This window comes from Protopterus annectens, chromosome 16.part0, assembly GCF_019279795.1.
Source record: "Protopterus annectens isolate FY-2018-M chromosome 16.part0, PAN1.0, whole genome shotgun sequence".
Taxonomy (NCBI): Eukaryota; Metazoa; Chordata; order Ceratodontiformes; family Protopteridae; genus Protopterus; species Protopterus annectens.
In genome coordinates this window covers 427963325-427987299 of record NC_056750.1, presented here as the reverse complement: position 1 = coordinate 427987299, position 23975 = coordinate 427963325, and the positions used below count along the sequence as shown (strand labels likewise).

General features: G+C 45.4%; 1 protein-coding gene across 2 annotated transcripts in view; it reads right to left on the bottom strand.

The window, feature by feature from the left end:
• The window catches only part of GAPVD1 (GTPase activating protein and VPS9 domains 1), a 3238556-nt gene that overhangs the window by 405365 nt on the left and 2809216 nt on the right, over positions 1-23975 (bottom strand). For both annotated transcript variants that reach the window (XM_044058337.1, XM_044058338.1), the window contains one exon: positions 19773-19932. In XM_044058337.1, coding sequence (XP_043914272.1) covers positions 19773-19932 — 160 coding nt within the window. The remainder of the gene's footprint in view (positions 1-19772; positions 19933-23975) is intronic.

Sequence of the window (23975 nt, the reverse complement as noted above, 5' to 3'; positions counted from 1 at the left end):
ACCCATTTGTCTTGAGTCAGGGATAGCCAGGCTTCTGGGTACAGTGACAATCTTCCCCCGACTGCCTCCGAAGGTGGGCAGTCGGGCAACACCTCAGGGATGCTGAAAGGGCTTATCAGAGAAGGCTTCTCGATTGCCCTGGTTCTCATGGAGCCCCCTGCCTCGAGGCGCGTCTACCATTGTTATTCCCGCCTCTGCCTCGGAACCGACTCTGTGCGTCAGGCGAAGTCCCTTGAGATTGTTTACGGAACCACATTTTCCCACTTTTCTGGCCTTTGGGGTAAGGCCTAGAAGGAGTAGAAAACGGACTCGACGGCAGAAAGAGTCTTGCCATCAGTCTCGCACCTAGTCAAGGTTTCTTTCACTTGAGGACCAAAGAGAGATGATCCATCGAACGGGGAATTAGTGAAAGATGTTTTGAAGGGGTCCGCAAAATTGCATAGCCGCATCCAGGCATGCCTACGTAAGGCCACACCTGTCCCTGCGGCCCTGCTCGCTCCATCAGCCGCATAAGAAAGGAGGCGCATGGAGGAGTTGGCTATGGAGTTCAGGGTAGCCAGCTGAGTGTTCATCTTATCTTGAAAACCCGCAGCTGTAGGGTCCTTCAACATGTCACTCGCTTCTTTGATCAAGTCCCTTTGAAGACGAGTAAAATGGCACAGGTAGTTCAGCTTAACATAGCAAATGTCGCTGACGAGAACATCCGCTTCCCGCACCTCTCCATGGACCTAGATTCCTTGTTAGGTGGATGGACAGGTACTGAAGGATCAGCTAGTTCCTTCTTAGTGGCAGCAGCAACCACCATAGCATCCACAGAAACTCCTTTTGTCAAGAACTGTTTGTCTGCTGGTGCCGTTATGAATTTTGAGGGTCTCCTGGGAGTGGGGTCCACTGAATCAGGAGCCGTCCATGCCTTTTAGCTACCACCTGCATGAGGGGGTCAAAGGGGGGAGACACCCAGGAGGTGGAAGGACGAGAGCCAAACGCCTCAAGGTACACAGATTCATCCTCCGAAGGGTTGAGGGCTGGCCAATTTCCCTCTGTTTGAGGATTTCTAGAATGTCTGCAAAAGAGACATCTTCAGAAGGGGAACGGGGAACCCTCGAATCCTCTAAATCTGTGTCAGATGTGATGGACTCAGGTGAGTCAATGTGTTTCCTCTTACACTTCCTCTTCCGAGGGGCTCTTCTGCCAAATCAGGAGAGGCCTCGGAAGAGGATGAGATCCCCACAGGGGTTCCTGAGGAGCTGGCTCTCTGCGGTCCGGGATGAGGGAGTGAGTCGACTTGACCTGAGGCACCGAGGGAGGGGCGGACGGAGCCGACTGTGGAGTAGAGCCAGGCTCTAACACACTCCGCATGACCTCGAACGCACCCCTGTCAGGCAGAGCCAGAGGTCTCGCCCGCTGAAGCTGAGAACCTCCCTCGGCACCGACAGTGATGGCTCGAGGCCGATGTCGGAGCCGAACTCACCAGCGCCGGCTCCGAGAGGAAGAGCGGGGTCGGACAAGGGTCCAATGCCACTCACCCCCTCGGAGCCGACGAGGGAAGTCCGGCGCCGAGATTCTTCGAAAGAAGAAATCGGAGCCGACGACGGAGCCGAAGACATCTGTATCGGCTCCGACGCTACCACAGTCTCGGTTCGAACGCCCGCCCGAGCTCAACGGAGTCGGAGGAGGAACATATTGATGGACAGGGGCAGGCATCGACTGATGAGTCCGGCTCTGAAGCATTTGGGCCAGTGCCTCGGACTTAAGAAGTCGACTCACTACCCTCTGAAGGTCATGGTCCGACAGCCTCGATGACCTAGAGGAGTGAGATTTATGGCTCCGTTCAGACAGCAGAGGAGATGCTGGAGCCGAATGAACGGAGCCAAGGGATGGTGACCTAGATCTCTTCCTAGATGTCGGCTCAAGGTCCGGTCGGAGCCGACAAGGGAATTCTAATACCTCGGCTCCAGCCGGAGCCGAGGAACCACAGAAACTGTGGATTGAGACTCATCGGCTCCAGCCGGAGCCGATGAAGACGGAGGTTTAGTAGCTTTAGGTCTCGGCTCAGTAGCTGGAGCCGAGGACCTAGCAACCTTGGAGGGCTTCCCCGAAGAGACAGTAAGGGAGTCCTCAGGTTTGAGTAAACCTCTTAGAATTAATTTGTTTTTTCTTTCCTGCAGGACCCTGGGACTGAAGCCATGGCAAACAGCACAGGAGTCCTGCAGGTGCAAAGGTCCCAGGCAGTAGACACAAGAAGTGTGACCGTCTGTCAGAGACATTTTCTGACAGCACGCATCACACTTCTTGAAGCCTGAGACCTTTGTATCCTTAGACATTTTATAAAGTGTAATCACACACACACACAGTCAAACACCCTGATTACACTCTACCTTATTTTAAACTCAAAAAAATAAAACTACTAACTAGGTTTTAAATTAAGAGAGACAGCACACACACTCACTAGGGAATGGGAAGAAGGCCTGAAGGCCCGAGGGAAGAACTTATAAGTTCTTGAGAAAAAAACGGAATTTTAAGAGAAGAGGGAGAAAATTCCACTAAACTAAGGGAAACAAGTATTAGAATTAAAACTAAAGGGGTTTAAGTACACTAACTTTACTTGAAAGTCACTTACCAAGAAGCCGGTAGAAAACCAACACCTCGATCGCTGTAGCGGCAAACGAGATCTGAGGTAACTCACGCCTAGCATTGTGGGATATAAGGGGAGCCTCGAGCCGGTGGAACTAACTCTCGAGCTTTTAGAGTGGCCGAGTCGGAGCCAAGGTCGGCTCCGAACCCATCCAGCAAGAATGAAGGCGAGATAGACAACTTAACATGATAGGTTTGAGAGCATTATTGTGATATCAAAAAGGGAAGTACTGATACCTTGTTTAAGCACACTAACAGCTGTACAAATTTTAAGAAGTTTGTGTTTTTATTGTCGACTATGTACAACATAGTCAAAGAGGTGGTGATGTCAACAATTTACTGAATTTTGTGAGATAGTATGGCAGTTCAGATTGAATGCGAGTGTGTATCCCGGTTCGAATGACGTCATTTCAATTCTCAGTGTGTTGAAAATGAGAGCCTTGACTTTTTGGATTATTTGGTGCATCTTTTTAATATAAATCTTCTCAATATTTAATTAAACATTTTTATATTGTAGTTATGTAATTTTGTTTACTGGTAGATAAGCTTTTAGAATGGTTCCGCTTTTATGTAGATGTTGATCAATTATTCATGAACTGCTATTTTAATTGGCTGACTGTAATTTAAATGGGGAGTGTTATTGGGAATGTTACTCTGATGAAGTTCTGTAGTTATAAACAAAAGCATTCAGTATAATAAACAATTAAGTGAACTTGGTGACTTCTTGCTGACCTGTTTTTGGATTGTGGATATTCAGTTTGTACACTGATTTTGCGTTGGTTGCTAGTTTTGTATTGCAGTTAGGTACTTAAACCTGTTTTTCTTTCTTTTTTTTGTTTAGACACCGATGTATATGTCTGAGTAAAACCACTTTGCAAGCTAGATTTTGAGGTTCGTCATGGAAATCAGCCTGCATGTAGCATACAGGTTTGCAGAGGAACACTGGCAGGTTCAAGTGACTGTGTTCCAAACTAGGGATACCTAGAGTAAACCACCTAAACTTGCAGGTTTTGGGAACAAATATAAGATGAATAAGCCACTGTAGTTTGCAAGAAAATTAGAAGTTATGTACCTACCATAACGTTCCATGTTAGTTGTCCTCTCTCGCCTTCTTTCTTGCTGGATTGGATGGGTTCGGAGCCGATCCTCGGCTCTGACTCGGCACTTGCTTTAGCTCGAGAACTCCTTTTACCAGCTCGAGGCAACCCTATATCCCATGATGCAAGGCGGAACTACCTCAGATCTCGTTTGGCAGCTAACTGACCCTGCTAAAGACTATCCTAACATAATTAGGAACCATGGTTCCTAAAAGAAGTCCTCATAACAATGCTCCAGAGGAAGCAATCTAATAGGAACTCTCCAAGATCTGTCCAGGCCAGGGGGAAGGAGGGAGGGACGCAAAAAAGAAGGCGAGAGAAGACAACTAACATGGAACGTTATGGTAGGTACATAACTTCTAAATGTTAAGTTGTCAATCTCGCCTTCATTCTTGCTGGATGGGACCGCGTCCCTAGCACCTGTATTCTGGGTGGCTCAATGGAACAGACTCTTGAGAACTGTGGAACCAAAACTGTCCCTATCTCTGGAGGCCAAATCCAACTTGTAATGAAACACAAAGGTATGAGGCGTGGCCCAAGTAGCTGCTGCACAAATAGTGTCAATGGGAAGTCTATCCTGAAAGGCTACAGAAGTGGACAGACTCCTGGTCGAATGTGCTTTTGGCTTAGAAGATAGTTGTTTGCCCCTGAGAGAGTACACATAGGAAATGGTGGAAGTCAACCATCTAGATAAGGTCACTTTAGAAACTGGAAGACCTAACCTGTTTTCTGCATAGGAGACAAACAATTGGTCTGATTTTCTAATTTGTTTAGTTCTATGCAAGTAGTACCTGAGCTGACGATGGACATCCAAAAAGTGCAGCTTCTGTTCAGCTCTGTCAGAATAGTTAGGAAAGAAAACTGGTAGATCTATAGATTGGTTAATATTGGTTTGAGATACAACCTTGGGAAGAAAGGAAGGGTTAGTTCCTAACGAAACCCTATCCTTATGAAAAACCAGATAAGTTGAACGAATACAGAGGGCCTGAAGCTCAGAAACTCTTCTTGCAGAAGTAACAGCCAGTAAAAATATAGTTTTCCACGTCAATAACTTCAAAGGACATGTAGCAGACGGTTCGAAAGGAGGTAGAATTAGGGATGCCAAGATTAAGTTTAGATCCCATTGCGGAGGAGGATGTTTCACAGGCGGTTTTAGGAGAAAAACTCCTCTCAAAAAGGCCTTGCATAACCTATGAGACATGATGTTATTGTCATGCAAGCCAACATGATACTTGGAAATAGCAGCCAGTTGTACTTTGACTGCAGATGACGAGGATCCTGAATGAAAAACCTCCGCCAAGAAATCCAAAACAGAATGTACAGGAGCAGTAAAAGGATCAATATTTCTGGCGTTTGCCCAAATTGAAAACGCCGCCACTTGCTAGCATAAATAGTTCTAGTGGACGACTTCAAAGAAGACACTAAAATGTCTCTGACTGAGTCAGAAATCATTGGTAGCCTGGCTAGGGAAGGAAGTGGAGCAACCAAGCAGTGAGGTTGAGAGAATGAATGGCCCGGTGCTGCTGACCCGACTGGTGGATCAAAAGATCCGGAATTGGGTCCAGATGCCAGGGCTGCACCAGAAGATGACGATGTAGAGACGGAAACCAAATTTGTCGAGGCCAATATGGAGCAATGAGGATCAATTTGGCTCTCAAAACGGTGGCTTTCTGAATGACTTGTGGAATCAATGGAAAGGGAGGAAAAGCATAAAGAAGTCCCCGAGGCCAATCCTGGGTTAGAGAGTCTCTCAAGAGTTGGCCTGGAAGGGGAAATAGTGTGAAGTAATCTGGGCACTTGCTGTTTTGAGGGGTAGCGAAAAGATCGCAACAAGGAGTGCCCCACTTCAGAAAAATCTGATCCACTACAGATTGATTGAGAGACCATTCGTGAGGCATCAGAATAGATCTGCTTAGCCTGTCCGCCAATAGGTTGGACCTGCCGGGGATGTGCGTTGCTATCAGAAACCGCTGAGAAGAGATCGCCCATTGCCAAAGTCTGAGAGCTTCTCGACATAACGGATAGGACCTGGTTCCGCCCTGTTTGTTGATGTACCAGACCACGGACATGTTGTCCGTTTGTACTGCAATAGTTCCCGTGGGAAGAAAGTCGTCGAGGGCTTGCAACGTTAAAAGCACTGCTCTCATCTCCAGGACATTTATGTGCAGATGGTATTCTATGGGTTGCCACGTCCCGTGGACCATCCTGCCCTGATAATGCCCCCCCCACCCGATCAGAGAGGCATCCGTGGTGACGGTGGCAACTGGAGGAGGGGAATAAAGGGTCAACCCTGATGAAGAAGGGGAAGATATCCACCATCGTAGATGAGCCCTGCACGACTGTGTTACCAAGATTTCGTGTCTCATAGGCAGATTGTGGTACGACCACTGCGTGAATAACATCCACTGCAGGAGACGCATGTGGAAGCGAGCCAGTGGAAGAAGAACAATGGCCGCAGCCATTAGGCCTAGAACTTTCAAGACAAACCTGGCTTTGATCTTGTTGCTTAGTAACAGAAGCTGAACAAATTTCTGGATGTCCAGAATCCTTTGATCTGTTAGCCTGGCTAACATTTTGACGGTATTTAACTCTGCACCTATAAAGGTGATAGATTGGCAAGGCAGCAGAGAGGATTTTTCGAAATTTACCGAAATTCCCAGTTTCTTGCAAAGCTGTAGGGTGTAGTCTCTGGACTGAAGAAGCTGATGCTTGGTGGTGGCGGAGAGGAGCCAGTCGTCCAAATAAGGAAACACCTGGAATCCTCGACGTCTCAGGTGAGCTGTGACCACTGCCGTGCATTTGGTAAACACTCTTGGGGCTGAAGTGAGGCCAAAGGGCAGTGCTCTGAATTGGTAATGACTGGCTCCCAGCCGAAAGCGGAGAAACCTTCTGGAGCGTCGGTGAATCTTTATGTGATAGTACGCATCCTGAAGGTCTATAGAGCACATCCAGTTGTCCTTGCCCAGAAAGGGCAGAATGGATTGCAGCGTGACCATCCGGAATCTTGCCTTCTTGACAGACTTGTTTAGTCTGCTTAGGTCTAGTATCGGTCTCCAATCTCCCGTCCTTTTGGGGACCAAAAAGAATCTTGAGTAGAAGCCGGATCCTACTTGGTCTGCCGGCACTGTCTGGGTGGCTCTTTTTTCCAGGAGTTTTGAAACCTCCTGTCTTGCCAAATCCCTTTGACCGGGTGAGATGTCTGGAAGGGATTGATAAGGTACGGGAAACCTTTCAAAGGGGATTTTGTAACCCTCGGATATGATCGACTGTACCCACTTCTCTTGGGATAGGGATTGCCAGGCTACTGGGTACAGTGAAATTCTTCCTCCGACTGCCTCCAAGGGTGGACAGTCGGGCAACACCTGAGGGATGCTGAAAGGGCTTCTCAGGAAGAGATTCCCTGTTGCCCTGGTTCTGAGGACCCCCCCTGCCTCTAGGGCGGCGTCTATTATTGTTACCCCCTCTGCCTCTGGGGGTAAACTGACCACGTGTGTCCGGTGTAGCTCCTTGGGCTTTTCGGAACCACATCTTCCCCCCCTTCTGACCCTTGGGATAAGGTCTAGAAGGAGTGGAAAACTGGACTCCAACGGCAGAAAGAGTTTTACCGTCCTGCTCACATCTGGTCAAAGTATCCTTCACCTGAGGTCCGAACAAAGCCGAACCATCAAAGGGGGTGTTGGTGAAGGACGCCTTAAAGGGGTCCGCAAAATTACACAGCCGCATCCAGGCTTGGCGTCTAAGAGCAACGCCTGTGTCTGCGGCCCTGCTCGCTCCATCGGCCGCATAAGATATGAGCCGCATGGAGGAGTTAGATATGGAATTCAGGATAGCAAGCTGTGAGGCAATCTTTTCCTGAGCCCCAGCAGCAGAAGGATCCTGGACTACTTCTCCCAGTTCCTCGAGAATATCTCGTTGAAGCCTGGTGAAGTGACAAAGGTAATTCAGCGAACGCATAGCAAAGGTCGCTGAAGAAAACATCCGCTTTCCATACCTGTCCATGGTCCTAGAATCCTTATTAGGAGGATGGACAGGTACTGAAGGATCCGCCAGTTCCTTCTTAGTGGCCGCCACCACCATAGCATCCACAGAGACACCTTTGGACAGGAACTGTTTATCCGAAGGGGCGTGATGAACTTGGATGGTCTCCTGGGGACAGGTTCCACAGAATCTGGAGCCGCCCACGCCTTCCGAGCCACTACCTGCATGAGTGGGTTGAAAGGCGGAGACACCCAGGAGGTGGAGGGTCGGGATCCAAAAGCCTCCAGGTATACCGACTCATCCTCGGAGGGGTCAATGGAGGGCCAATTCCCCCTCTGTTTGAGGAGCTCAAGGATGTCTGAAAAGGAGACATCCTCAGAGGGGGGCCGGGGGGAACCCTCCGACTCATCTAAGTCGGTATCAGATGTAGTAGACTCAGGGGAGTCTGTGTGTTTCCTCTTACAAGTCCTCTTCCAAGGGGGTTCCCCTGCAGGATCAGGAGAAACCTCGGAAGAGGAGGAAATTCCCAGTGGGGAAACCTGGGGCGATGGATCCCTGGGCCTGAGAGCAAGAGGCTGGCAAGAGGCATCTGCAGGCACTGATGAGGGAGGAGCTAGAGGGACGGACCGCTGACCTGGCTCTGAGGCCAGGACACTCCTCATCACCTCAAAGGCTCCTCTCCCCGGGAGACCAGAACACACCCGCTCCGAGGAGACAGGAATGGTCGGCTCCAAAGAGAGAGAAGGCTCCGAGGCCGATGTCGGTGCCGAGCTTACCAGAGCCGAAGCCCCGAGAGGGAGAGCGGGGTCGGACAAGGGTCCGATGCCACTAGCCCCCTCGGAGCCGACAGTGGAAACCCGACGACCGGATACTTCCAAGGAAGGTCTCAAGGAAGAGATCGGAGCCGAGGACGACGGAGCCGAAGGATGTATCGGCTCCGGCATCGAAGCAGTCGCTGTCCCAAGAAGCTCCGGCTCCGAACTCTGGTGTGGAGTCGGAGGAGGAAGCTCAATGATAGGGGTTATAGCCGCAGTCTGCTGAGACGGGCTATGGAGCATTTGGGCCAGTGCCTGAGACTTCAACAGCCTGCTTACCACCCTCTCCAAGTCGTGGTCAGACAGCCTGGAAGATCTCGAAGACCGGCTCCGATGGCTCCGCTCCGATAAAAGAGGAGACCCCGGAGCCAAGTGAATACTCATAATAGAAGGGGACCGGGATCTCTTATGGGTCGAAACCATCGGAGCCGAAGTCCCTTGAACTCCAGATGGAGCCGAGGATATCTCGGCTCCGATGCTGGATAAGGTGTCGGCTCCAGCCGGAGCCGACAAGGCCACCGTAGTCAGGGTATCGGAGCCGGCCGGCACCGAACCCACTACTTTGGAAGAAACAGTATCGACTCCAGCCGGAGCCGATGTCGGCTCCGACGGAGCCGAAGCCACCGGAGGAGGTTTGGACACTGTAGCCTGAGCCTTCGGCGGCTTATGAGGTTTTCCTGACTTAGGAGGAGAACCTTCAGGTTTAAGTAAACCTCGGAGGATAAGTTTGTTCCTCCTTTCCTGCAGGACTCTCTGGCTAAAAGCATGACACAACGCACAGGAGTCCTGCAGGTGCAAAGGCCCCAGGCAATACACACAAGAAGTGTGACCGTCTGTCAGGGACATTTTCTGACAGCACTGGTCACACTTCTTGAAGCCTGAGACCTTGCCTTCTCTAGACATCCTAACAAGGATACCACAAACAGTCCCCACAAACACACAACTTAATCCCTACACAAACACACAGGAAGGGATAACCAAGGGGGAACTAGGCCTGACTAAACTACTGTAACTTAAAATTTATAAAAGTTTACAAAAGGACTGAAAAAGAGGGAAAGGGTGGGCTGTAACTAGATTACAGACTAAACTGACGCTCAAAAAGGGAAATAAACTCCTAACTACACTTTTCTTATTTTACTAAGAAAAACTCACCTCAGCTGGCAAAGGAGACCTCTTTCGCTAAGCGGCAAACGAGATCTGAGGTAGTTCCGCCTTGCATCATGGGATATAGGGTTGCCTCGAGCTGGTAAAAGGAGTTCTCGAGCTAAAGCAAGTGCCGAGTTGGAGCCGAGGATCGGCTCCGAACCCATCCAATCCAGCAAGAATGAAGGCGAGATTGACAACTTAACATCATCTTTTGCTCAGCATTTAGAAGAATGGAAATGGTACTAGTACAGCAACAAAAACAGTGCATATGATGCCACTAACCAGATTCTGCTCTGATGACCTGCTACTCCTAATCTGCCAGGTCACTGTTAGCTTCCCCATCTATTTGAGTGCTGGGTCTGCCACTGGGCAATGCATAGTAGAATCAAGTTCCAAAGAAATAGACTCAGGAACAGAACAGAGATAATCATTAATTCTTCAAACTCGACAACACACAATCTAAGCACACACAACCTGTGCTGCCTTCTTCAACCAAATATACAGAGAAACCAGTTGTCATTACTCAACAGTACCAATTAGTTATGCCAGTCTAATCCTCTGTCACAGATTACATAAAAATGCCTGCTATCTGCTAATCAAAGTAGCAAAGGATATTTCTATTTGACCCTGCTATAAATATTCCCATCCAAGCTTTCACTAAGTTAGATGTGAGCAGAATTCTACAAAACTAGGCAGAATGAGCTAAGAACACAACAGTCCTTAGTCCCACTAAAGATAGTTTATTATCATAAAGCTATCATCAGCACTCTGAACCTTCATTCCTTGACTATCCACTCTCTTACTTCACTTACACATGTAGTTTTCCCAAATCTTGTTGTTAGACTGAAATTAAAGCAGAAATTACAGACTGGCAGCAATACTATCAACTCTTCTATCCATCATCTCACAAGACCAAACAGTCAAACTAGCATTAGGTAGTAAACAAGGCCAGTAATCTTGGGGCAGCTTCAAAATACAATTTACTACACTGTACAGCTATATTACATATATCACACACTAGATAGACATAATGAAGCTATACACCCACTTGCTGCCATCTTGTCTTGATCTCTTGCGCTGATGGATTGAGAATTATGTCTGTATGCTATCTGCATTCTCAACACTATTAAAAATGTAAATGTTTAACAAACTCCAGAAGCATAGAAGCCATTTTTTTAACCCAGACCAAATTTACTTCCCAAGCACAAACCTAACGGTGTTTCCTTTGGTAGCAAATCCTATTTTTTTTTTTTTTTTACTGTACACTGAAATGAAACTTTAAAAACTTGATAATCTATTGCCTTTACTTGTCCAGTCAAGTCTTGTTTACTTGAGCTGTTAACCTGTCATTATTATAAAAAACAATGAAAGTACAATGTACTTAAGTGCTTTTCTGAAATTTGACAACTGTAAAAATATAACTAAAAAAACAGAACAATAAAATAGTAAACAAGTAAAACTCTCTTGAGATTATGCAAAAATGATAAAACCAAAAATCCAAGACCATGCTTGATTTAAATTCCTCTATGGAGTAGTGTGACAAGGACAGGGTGAAGGAGCATTTGCCCCGGGCACAAAGTGTGATAGGTAACGGGAACCTGCAGTTCCTGCATTTTTTTTTTTCATTACTAGCATTTCTGAATGCTGGTACAGAAAGACACTTAAGAGGTTTGTGTGCTTTAAGCTAAGAAAAAGTATATCTGATGTTGTTAATCTTCTTTCCATTCATCACTGATGGGTTCAGTTCCAAGCCTGACTCAGCCTAATACCAAGCCAAAAAACTCTTGAGCTAAGCTATTACCCATAGTGCCATTCTCCCTTTTACCCCAGATCTCATTTGCCACATAGCCGTAAAGCCGCGTTTCAGCCAAGCTCTCAGCTAAGTGGAAAACTTTTGACATCTTTTCTGGATATTTTGTCTCTCTCATTTTTTGTTGTTAATCTTGATATTTCTCTAAATTTGAAGCGATATTTAGACCTTTCTACCCGTTTGGTAATTTTTAAGTACCATTGGTGGTACGGCCTTTCTTCCTACCCTTGTGGTATTCTTAAATACCATCGTTTGGCATTTTTACTTCCCTTTTCAGCTAACGTGTGTGTTTTGATATATATTTAGATATAGATATAGTGGATCTATAGACATAGTAGACTTAGATACCGTAGAATCAGAACTCTTTGCCTTAGTTTTCTATCTAACGTGTGTACTTTGTTCATGATGTCTGATAAAAAGGGCACATCGGGGTTTAAGCATTGTACTTCATATGTAAGGGTAAACTGCCTAACAGTGATTCCCATGATGATTGTGTTTATTGTTTGAGGGTGCCCAAACTTTCGGTGCAACCCCCTTGTGTGATCTGTCAAAGTTTTAGCCAGCGCACCTTGAACGATCGCAAAAACAAGCAGATTCTGAAGGGCCTCCTTAAGTCGCCCTTTTCAGAGGCCCTTTCTGTGATGGAGGTCTCATCCCCTCCAATCAAGGATAAGAAAGGGTCCCACTTTGTTCCCTCTTCACCACTGGGTGACCAGCGCAAACATGTAAAGCCTAAGGTATCTACATTATCTTCGGAGCAAAAGTCCGCCTCATCGGCACTGACCTCTTCCGCTCCAACTACAACTGTTCCTATATAGACGCCAGCTTCGGCTCAGATACTGTCTCTGGCACAGACTTCTGACTTTCCAACTTCGGCACAGCGTGCTGCTTCGGCACAGTGCATGTCTTCGATGTCTATCTATGTGATTACGCTTGCTAGTGAACTTTCTGTGTTGGCTCCGAGTGCCCTTTCACAGTCCCGATAATGACAACTTTGACGCTACTTCTTTGAGTCTCCAAACTTGAGACATCAGTGCCAGTAGATTCCACACCACAGACCCGATACTCTCTGTGATGATTGGGAAGAGATGCGCGAAGGCTGCCAGCCTAGTCAAACAGAATGTGATATAGAATTCTGGCATTTGTAAATAAATGTTAAAATACAGGCATGCTTTCTGGAGTATAAAATAATACTGTGAAATGTGGTACTGCCAAATATGTGACAACATTGCACTCTACTGGCCCAGTGAAGCATGTTGTGACCCTTTCATGTTAGAATTCGGCTCCAGTGCGTCTGGATGAAGGTTTCATGTCCATTGTTTTAAGGCTAAGGTTTATGGCCGGAATTTACATGCGGATGGTGCTTTACTGCTCTGGTTTCTGTTAGAATATACATGTGAAATGTCTTCTATTGTTGTAAGTTTCTGAGCAGGTGTTAGATTGCTAAATAATGCAGTTTTATTTGCCTGGAAAACCTAAGTGTCAACATGATGTAATTTGGGGAGGGACCCAGCAGACATGTTTGTTGGTAATGTTTAAATACTATTTCTCACAAGAGAGAGGGGAACATTTTGATCTTGGATATCTAACTCAGCACTCTGCCTAAGCTCACATGTAAGTTTTAGTACTGTGATTTCTTGTAAGAATAGTTAAAGCTAGTAAAGATTAATTAGGTATTTTTCTTTGAAATCAGACCTGTCCTACCGTATTATTTTAAGTTTCTGTGTGATCTCTGAACTCTTGCATATCTCTGTGGAGTAGTAGTTTTGTCTTGTGTTTTAATTATTTATTATTAAATATTTTTAAAAAACTTTAACTGTGGCTGATTTGTGTAGAGATAAGCTCTAGAGTACATTGCATATGTATAGAGTTTATTGTAATAGGCCACTCTAATAAGCCTTAGACTGTATAGTCACATTACCACTGGATAATAATATTGCATAGTAATAATTGGACACCCTTTTAAGGGCCTTTTAGTAGCTGATATTATTAGCTGGGTGGTGGCAGGGATTACTACCATATGGTCTGGGTAAAGGGGCACAGCTGTAGAATCTGTGCCAGCCTTTCCCAGGAGTGTCTGTGAAGTTGTAGAAATACTTATCGTAAAGTGTGTGTGTTGTCTCAGCTGCTTGGCAGGGTCACGAAGCACTGGTTGGACAGAGAGGGTACTGGAGGTTTTAGCTTGCCCAGCTTGGCTGAGACCTGGACCCTATATCTGTGCCAGTGGAGAGTCTTATTGGAGACCTGGTGTGAAGGGAGCAACCAGCCCCAGACTGACTGTGATCTCCGTGTGCACTTAAGGGAAATTGTACTTTACTGTGCGTATTAGTTGGCCTTTCCTCTCTTCTAGGAGACGACCTCCATGGTGTTAGTGGTGAGGACTGAGGCTCTTTGATTGCTGGGCCAGGGCAAGATCCATTTCTAGGGCACATATACAGTCCATTCCTAGAATGACCTGACTCCGCGTCGGGAGTATCCACTAGATCCACCAGGAGCCTTTCCAAGCTTGATGTGGTGTGTCTTGCGGACCAGCTGTTGACAGCCAGGGGGATACTCACTCCTTCTAGGACCCATCCACCTGCAGGACTTGGGTTGGCTTCTCCACGGACTCCATCCTGCTCTCCTCCTCTGACCATATCTGATCCAAAGTCATCAGCTCTGATGTCCTTTTCAGCGTCCTTTTTGGAACTCTCCATCTCTGTGCCTGTAGTGGACCTCACTGGGGCTCCAGGACTGTCCCTTTGGCCTTCAGTCCCCACTGAACCGGGCCTTCCTCAACCCTGTGACTGGGCTGCAGGCTCCTTGGCTCGTGGCATGGTCCCGAGTGTGTCTACAGTTCCCTTCACGGTACTGGGAGTTCTGTCTGCACCGATCCTGCTTGAGGCTCCATCCTCGGGAATGGTTTCAATGGAGCAGGGAGTGACCCTGGTTCCGAGGTTGTCCAGGCTCCCATCCCTCTTCAAGCGGACCTGCTTTCTGAGCTATTGAGAGGGCACTCACTTCTAGAAGCATTGCTCCAACATTGGAACCCCAGACCTCTTTTCCCCCCGAGCTACAACTGACACAAGCCACTGCCACGAGATACTAGGCAGGAAAGTCGCAGGAGACCCTGTTACAGGGTGCCCTCTCTTCAGAGTCTTCCTCGGAAGCCCCCACTGAGGAGCCCCCATGGAAAAGATTGTGCAAGAGGAAGCACGTAGACTCCCCTAAAGAATCTCTGACAGAGGATACAGATTTCGATGATGGTGAAGGGTCCACACAGTCACCCCCTTATGATGTCTCCTTTGGGGACATCCTTGAAATGTTGAAACAGAGGGGTGAATGGAAGCCCACTAACCCTTCTTCCGAGGAGACAGTGTTTCTGCAGGCTTTCCGTACCTGGCCATCTACCTCTTGGGTGACACCGCCTGCAGACCAGCTGGTACAACTCGTGGTGCAGCATGCCTGGAAGAACCCTGATTCTGTTGAGTCAATCCCTCAGAGACCTGACAAGATACTCCCCCCCCCCCCCCGAGGAGAACCCACAATGGTCGAGAGGTTTACCAGTTGATGCTATGGTGGTGGGGGTGGCCACGAAAAAGGATCTCGCCAAAGAGTCATACTGATCAACTGCCCAGTAGGGAGTCCCAGGCTGTGGACAGATTAGGGAAGCGTGTTTTTGCTTCAGCGACCTTTGCCATATGGTCTCTGAATTAATTGGCACATTTTACGAGGCTCCAAAGAGACTTGGTTTCCAAACTCTCTGGAACACTCGCAGGACAGGTGTCTGACAAGGTAAGAGACTAGGTTGCCATGCAGCTCGCAACCCTGGAATCGATCTCCAATTCGTCCATGAGGTTGCTCTCACATGCAACCGAAGGGGTGACTAGAGCGGCAGGTTCAGGCATAGTTATGAGACACCATGCCTAGATGCACCTCTGTGACTTCACTGACCCTTTCAAGTCTTCCTTCCTGAACCCTCCAATCGAAGCATCTTCCCTTTTTGGCCCCAAGGTGAAAGACACCCTGGCCAGGTGTGAGCAAGACGGTAAGACCCTATCTGCCACAGGCCTACGGTATTCCAATCCTCAACATTCCTTTTCCAGGAACCAGAGGAGTAGAAAAATGTGACACAAAAAATCTCAGGGTCCTTTCTGTGCCACATGTGGCGATGATACTCCCAAGGGCAGAGGGGGTAACAATTCTGGAAGACACCCCTACCGAGACAGAGGGGGTCCGTGTAATCAGGGACCCAGGGATTCTTTCTCTGGGCAGCTTCATCACCGCTCCTGAAGAGCGGCTCGATTGCTTTCCTCTGGAAGCAGTCGGGAGACATTTCTATCTGCACCACACTGGCTGACATTCTATAACTTCCGACCGTTGGCTTTAGAGGATCATAACCGGAGGCTACACCATTCCCCTCAACACTTACCCAAAACTTCCTGACATTCCACCCAGTCAAAGGGAAGGAGCAGCTGCAGAAATAAACAAGCTGTGTCAAAAAATAGTCTTCCAAATAATCTCACCAGACCAATGCGGATCTGGATTCTACTCAAGATTGTTTTTGGTGCCAAAAAGACAGGGGACTGGAGACCAATTCTGGATCTCAGCAGTTTGAACAAGTCCATTGCCCAAACGAAATTCTGGATGGTCACGGTTCTGTCCATTCTCCCTTTTCTAAGGGAAGGCAATTGGATGTGCTCAACAGATATCAGGGATGCATATTACCATATCAAAATGGAAAAATGCTCCAGGAGTCTACTTCGCTTCCGGCTAGGAGCCAGTCACTACCAGTTTTGTGCCCTGCTGTTCGGACTCCCTACAGCCCCCAGAGTATTCATAAAGTGCATGGCAGTGGTCTCAGCTCACTTGAGGCTACAAAGATTCCAGGTGTTTCTGTATTTGGACAATTGGCTCCTTACCGCTCCTACCAAGCATCTTCTGATAACGGCCCTGTAGTACACACTTTCCCTGACAAGAATTTTGGGAATAATGATAAACTGGGAGAAATCCAACTTTGCTCCGACTCAGAACATAGAATTCATTGAAGCAGTCTGACACTTGTTCTTGTCTGGTGTCTCTCCCGGCTCACAGACATCAGAGATTGAGGCTCCAGCTCCGGGTGATACTCTGCCAAAACAAAGCCTCAGCAATGGAGGTTCTTCAGGTTTTAGGATCCATGGCAGCTTCCATTGCAATAGTGCCCATTGCAAAACTGCATATGTGAATACTTCAATGGCTACTGCTATCTCAATGGTTTCCGAATTACCACCCTCTATGTTTTCAAATTCAGATAACCAATTGTTGCAAGCAGGTCCTTCTTGGGTGGATGAGGCCAGACACAGAACTTTGGAGCTGCCCATTCCATTCTCCCCAACCCAAGGTCATTGTGACCACGGATGCTTTTCTGATAGGGTGAGGGGGCATTTCCAGGGAAAGACGTTCCAAGGCACATGGTCCACTTTGGAGGCCAGCCTGCATATCAACGTTCTAGAACTGAGAGCGGTGCTGTTAGCGCTGCAAGCATTCCAATCTGTTCTTCCTTCTGGGACGATTGCAATTTAGACATGTCAGTAGTCTGGGACATCAACAAGCAAGGAGGAACCAAGTTTTATCCCCTGTGTCGAGAGGCCATGAGAATTTGGCAGTGGCGATAGCTTCCAACTGCTTTCTGATAGCAACGCATATGCCTGGGAATTCCAACGTGACTGCAGATAAGTTGAGCAGATGTATTCGCCTGCCTAATGAGTGGACCCTCAATCCCAACGTAGCAGCAAAAATTTTCAGCTGTTGGGGCCAGCCTTGCTGCGACCTATTCATCTCCCAAACAACAAATGCAGTAGCTATTTTGCCCTGTTTCTCCTACAGGGTAAATCCCCGAGGGATGCTCTAATTCACGACTGGCCCATGGGACTGCTATATGCTTATCCCCCCATCCCTCTGATTCCCCAATTCATAAAGAAAGCTATTCAGTTGAAATGCAAAGTGATCCTCATAGCCCCCTTTTGGCCTTGGCAAGTTTGGTTCCCCTTCCTTCGGCCTCATCTGTTATGTCGACCATGGGTTCTGGATCCTTTTCCAGACCTGATTTCTCACCCCCAAGGGTTGTCACCCAAACCTATCCAGTCTCAAGCTAACAGCTTGGTTTCTCCAATTCCATTAATCGCCAGGCAGGATAACCTCCCCTCACCTGTACTTGACATTGTCCTGACCTCACACAAACCATCCACCAGAAGACTATACCTAGACAAATGGACGAGGTTCTCTACTTGGTCCAAGAAAAGAAGGCTAGATGCATACTCGGCTCCAGTTACAGCAGTCTTACAATATCTGTCAAAATTCTTTACGGATGGAACTGCAGCTTCTACCATATGAGTACATCTGGTGGCTATTTCTAATTTTCATGATGGTTTGGATAATACTCCCCTCATCTCTCTTGGGTTATGCAAAACTTTTCTTAAAGGGATATCTCACATCAGGCCTCCAATCAGACAACATATAGAGACATGGAACCTTGCGTTAGTTCTTCAGTAATTAACTCAACCTCTTTTTGAACCTGCAACAAAGTGTGACCTCAAATTTTTATCTTGGAAGTCTCTTTTCCTGGTAGCCATCACATCAGCCAGACGAATTTCAAACCTTCAGGCATTATGCATTAAAAGTCCCTATTAATCTTCAACAAAAACAGAGTATCACTCCGGGCAAACCCATCTTTTCTCACCAAAGTTATTTCAGATTTTTCCATCAATCAGACCATTGATTTGCCAGTATTTTTCCCAAATTTTACTAAGTGGAATACTGTCTACATTCTTTGGATGTACACAGACAACTGAGGTTTTATTTGGACAGAACCAAAGTGATGCATAAAACTGACCAGCTTTTCATTTCCTTCTCTGGACCTAGAATGGGAGATTCTGTGTCCAAGGTCACTTTATCGAAATGGCTAAGGAACTGCATACGCTACATCTATTCGCTTGCAAAAAAACCTACATCACAGAATGTCAAAGCCCATTCTACCAGATCCATGGCAACTTCTGTAGCCTTCCATTCGAGAGCCTCTATGGATGATATTAACCCCCACACTTTTATTAATCACTACAAATTGGATGTGGTCTCCAGAGGGAGAGCTGCCTTCGGCTCAATGGTGCACAGGAACGTTCTTTAATAAGGGCCGCCCAAGAAACACAAGGTAGCTGGGGATTCTGTCCCATCAGTGATGAATGGAAAGAAGATTAACATCAGATAAAGAAGTTATGTCTTACCATAACATTCCATCTGTGTTGTTGATCTTCTTTCATTCATCACATCCCACCCTCCTTCCCCCTCCAAAGGCTCTTGGGGGATTCTTTAGGTCCAAGTGGTGAATTAGGGCATTTGCGCAGAAATGGCCTCTGCTTTACAAGATGGGCAAACTCGATCTGCGGTAACAGGGAGAAGGGCACTATGGGTAATAGCTTTGCTCGAGAGTTTTTTGGCTGGCGTGAGCTTGTATTAGGTGACTTGGTTCAAAAGGCTCTGAACCGAACCCATCAGTGATGAAAGAAAGAAGATCAACAACACAGATGGAACATTATGATAAGACAATTTCTTTTTTCTTTATTTTAACTCTTCGCTTGAAGAACTGAGCCTGAAAGAGTGTATATCTGGCTGTAGGAAACAGATTGGTGCAAATGTACCAATCCACTTTCTACAGTAAAAGCCAGAACTTTATCTGTCCATAGTGTTTGATGCAAATTGGTTTCTCCAGAGATATCCTATAGATCTGTTACACAGCCTCAACAGAGATCTGGTGGTCAGCTGAAAAAGTCATTAAAAAAAAAAAAAAAAAAAAAAAAAAAAAAATAGGTCTCATTCATTAAGTTCAAACTGGCAATTCTATAAAAATACTGCTGTTTCACAGTAGTAACCTGAAGCTTGGGTACCATAGCTCTCAAGTGTACCTAATTACGAGGGATGTTCATCATTTTGGGTTTTAAAAAGCCCATGTACCTCAAAGTTCCACACTGAAAGCCTCTGTCACACAGTCTGAGTTAGGAATTTTTTTTAACTGATATCCATGGTAAATAGTACTGAATCTTATTAATTCATTAAAAGAATGTTTTAAAAAGTATGAAGTAGCACTCTATCCTGTCAGCTTTATGGCTGAAGATATTAGTAAGCCGTTAAGAGTGTGTTCCACATTTTGCCCATTTGTTCCACATTATGAGAGGTAGTGTTCCTCACTTTGAAGATGGAAGGTTGAGAGCTATGTTGGGTACATAAAAACACTTGGCAATATTTGCCCAAAACAAATGGTTAATAAGTAGCAAGCACCTGTAATCTTCTGCAATGGAATCCAGTAGCTTCTGGCAAGTTCTGTTATCAAAGCGGCTCACACAACGCATAGTTTCCTGGAGCTGGGCCATAAGATTCTTGTCTTGTAGGTTAATGGCTTCAGCAAGCTGTACTTTTAGGAAACATACTATTTCATTGTCTGTGGAATAAATAAATGGAAGCAGAATATTATACACAAGACCACTGCAAGAAAGCAAATAATTTGTTAATATGACTCTAGCAGATGCAAACACACACACTACATTTTCTCTTTAAAAAAAGATAGCTTTCTATCTTTAGTGGTATAACATCCTAAACTACATTGCACTACAGAAAGAAATGAGAATGGGGTTTGTCACTCACCAGGGAATCTAGATAGCTTAAGTAGCATTGCAATGTAACATCAAGAAAAAAAAAACAGTTGCTTTCTTACTGAAAACAGTAGATCTTTAAGGAAACATTTCCTCAGTGGGTCTATGAATAGTTCCTTTACCTGTCAACTCCACTACGTTTTCTGAAGCTCCTATATTAGGGCAAAGCATCTGCTGTTTTTCAGAAGAACGCTGTGGCATTAACCTCTATTAGAACAGTCTGTGCTTCTGCGCCCACCAGTTCACCTCCAACCACTGAGGAAGCAGATTCTAGCTAATCAAGAAACACAGCTAAAGAAACATGCAATATACCAGGAAACAAATGTATTACCTGCCTTATTTACATTGAACTTCAGCTACAGATGCCACTTTGCCCTTAACATGGGAGATGTACAGACATGGGAGGCAGAGCTTATCAGAGGGTCCACATTTCTCAACATCTTTGCCCAAGACTTTTTGACAAAGTCAAAAATAATAGAAGACACAAGACGAAAATCAGGGACAGATTTTAAGTACTACCGTAATTCATTTGAAAAATTAATAAGACAGTTTTGCATCAGCATGCATGCTCTAAACAACAAGAAGGAAACTAATGTCTCGCATACTAAGTGGTAGAAGTCCTCTCTGATTTAACAGAAAATCAAAAAAGTTTATGAGGGACAGGGTAAAAATATGAGACAAAATCAGGGACAGTTAAGATGTATGGGGGGGTTCCCTCTAAGACAATCTGATACAATAAGAGAAAATCAGAAACAAATAACTTCCTCAGCTGACTTATTACTAAGATGAATGCCAAACAGAATAAGATTCCACAGAAAAGAAGCCTGTAGAAGGCCAAATGTTGAAGGCTCAGTAAGCAGAGTCCTGAAGGATGGAAATACGGAAAGAGGCATCAATTGCAGAATCATGGTCTAAGCAAAAGTGCTTGGTAAACATGTGAGCCAGTATCCAAAGGAACATAGCACAAGCGTTTGCAAAGAAAACATTCCTAAAGCTAGCAACAGAAGCAAATGTATCCTTGGGAAGCTCTGACAGAGGCACAATGCAATATCTGGCTCATTACCTGGTAACCAAAGATAATGATTTTGGCAATGCACCTGGAATTTTGCATAGTACCATGCACGATAAATGCTACCCAAAGCAAAATTAAGGACTCATTAAGAAAAAAAAAATGAAGTTTCATGCAAAAGGGCAACATACTTGGTGATTTTCTGCAGAGGCTCAAGGAAAACCTAATTAAATCCCTATCAATCATGTTAAATAAAATGGAAGTGAACATTTTACTCACCTACAGTGATATGTTGCAGTTTTACCAATATACAAATGTGGAGGTACATCAGGCACAAACAATCATAGCCTACAAACCTGACCATTATGCAATGTAAAATCATGGAGAAAGTTACAACAGAATTTTATTAAAAAAAAAAAAAGACACCGGGGTCCTACTTGACTGAGACATGATGTAGGACTGAGATCTTGCCTTCTGAATTTTGGGTATTTCCTGGAAGAGATGATGGCATCATTTATCAGCTGCATGGTGCACAGAGATAAAGCCTTGAGTATGACTCAAACGACCCATATGCAGAACCTCACAAGAGAGGGTGGGGATTAGGTGGCAGATGCTGGCCTGCCCAACCTGAGGTAGGATGGAGGTATACAACCCACTGAAATACCATCACTTGGTGGAAGAAGAAGTACACAGTATACAGCATATGGGCCAGGAATGCACATACAGCACTGTCAAGCCTCAACTGTGTGGCAGCCTTCATGAGGCATGTGCATGTTCAAAGGGAAAGGCGTAGCACCTGTGAGCCACACATGTCACCTGTGAGAGCAAGTTTAGTCCAACAATGCAAAAAATTCTGAGGTTGTATACAGTATCCAAGACTCAAACCTAATGAACTTGTTGCATATCAGTAAATCAAATGGGACTAGGGCTATCCAATCCATGGACCCAAATATGGCCTGCGACTTAAATAGGACATGCTGGAGGGTAAGATTGATCTCCCAGTGACTGCCACATCGTTGGAACAGGCTACCAATTCATGTGAAGCAGAGCACCTCTATCACACTGTTCAAGAAGAACCTGGATGGGACGCCGTAAATTCTTACCAGGGATAGCACCCGCAACCCTCCTGGACATGAGCAGTCATCACTAAATGAAATCCTGGATATTGACTCGCATTTTCATGGTATTACATTGACTAGCATTATCAAGGTATTACACTGGGATGAAATGGCTAGGCTTAATATAACCTCTGGGTCAATAGCCTAGTAATCTCCTATGATCCTATGTATGGCTATATTGTGACTGATACTAATTATGGAGAAGGAACGAACAAGCAGCGAGCTAGATAGCTGACAGGTATATGAGCAGAAAATTCATTCATAAAAAAGTAAAGGTAGCTGAAGGATTGAAAGTGCAAGCTGCTTATTCTAGCTTTGCAAAGTAATTCCACATAATGGAATACTCAAATTATAAGCATTACATGTTAATCCATATAAAACTAAGCATGCAAAAACACTGATTAAGCAACAGGACACAAATCAGTTGGAGGATGTCTATTGGGGTACCAATTATATCCTCCTTAGTTCTATAATGGGCAATATGGTTTTGGACTATTCTTAGATATAAACACATGACATACCTGTACGTAATTAATGTCCTGATGACTACAAATTGAATACACAATTACTTTGATAAAAGATGTCAAAGTACTCCAAAATGGTCTGCAAAAATACACATCTTGTGCAACAGTAATGACCTCACCTTTAAAGCGAGTAAATGAAGCATGACACATGGCAGAAAGACCATAAATTACAATCACAAAATAATAGCATTAACATTAAAGATTAAAGAACAATAACAGACAATAATTTAAACTTTGATCAGTGTTGATAATTCCTTAATGTTTGACCACCACGGCTCCACAGTAGTTCAGAAAACTGGCTCATCTAATTTTCAAATGCATCCCTACTAGATCTAAAGAAATCTTAATTCCCTTTTACGTGCATCTCATCAAACCATCATAATATAATGGCATGTATTTGGCTAAACATAACACTCAACTTGAGAGACTTCAGAGATTCACAACTAAGATCATCAGTGGCATCAAAAATCAGGACATACTGTCAGACTTCTCTCTGTACTTAGTCTCTTACAGACTCGTCCATGGAGTTTTGTGTCTAGCCTTTCATGCAATAAAGGATTCAACTCTCTTTGACTTACTACTTCTTCGCAGAACAAATGCTACTTTAAATACCCAGTTAAAAGAACTAAACCTTCATCAGCAGACAACTAAGGCATGTTGACATAAAAGATCGATATCCTAGCATATTCTTCAGCTCTGGAACAAACTTGTTGATATGTCAAGTAGAGTAAAACCCTTGCCTCCCTCAAGGTAAACCTAGATAATTGTATGGGCAGACTCAGCCCCCCCCCCCCATCTATATTCTCTTGCTCTCTCTGAGGTGGAGAGAAGTACTGATTTTTTTTTTTGGGGGGGAGGCTACACCTGTGATGGTCTGTAGACTGACTTTCTAGTACTCACCTATACATCCATATGTTATTACACATCTATATCTATAGATATGTGCACACGAGTCAGGGCTAACTCTACATGATATGGTCTCATTGACTAATGCGGACATAATGCCCCAACCCCATGTTAAAATGGGAAAGAAGGCAGATGACGACACACACAACCATTCAAACATGCCTACATATATGCAATGCACATGAGCATGGGACTTGGGGCTATGGCAGTCAAACTTCTTAAAAGCCTATAAACTGAACCTATGAACACGTCCCTCTACTTGAAAGTACAGCTGT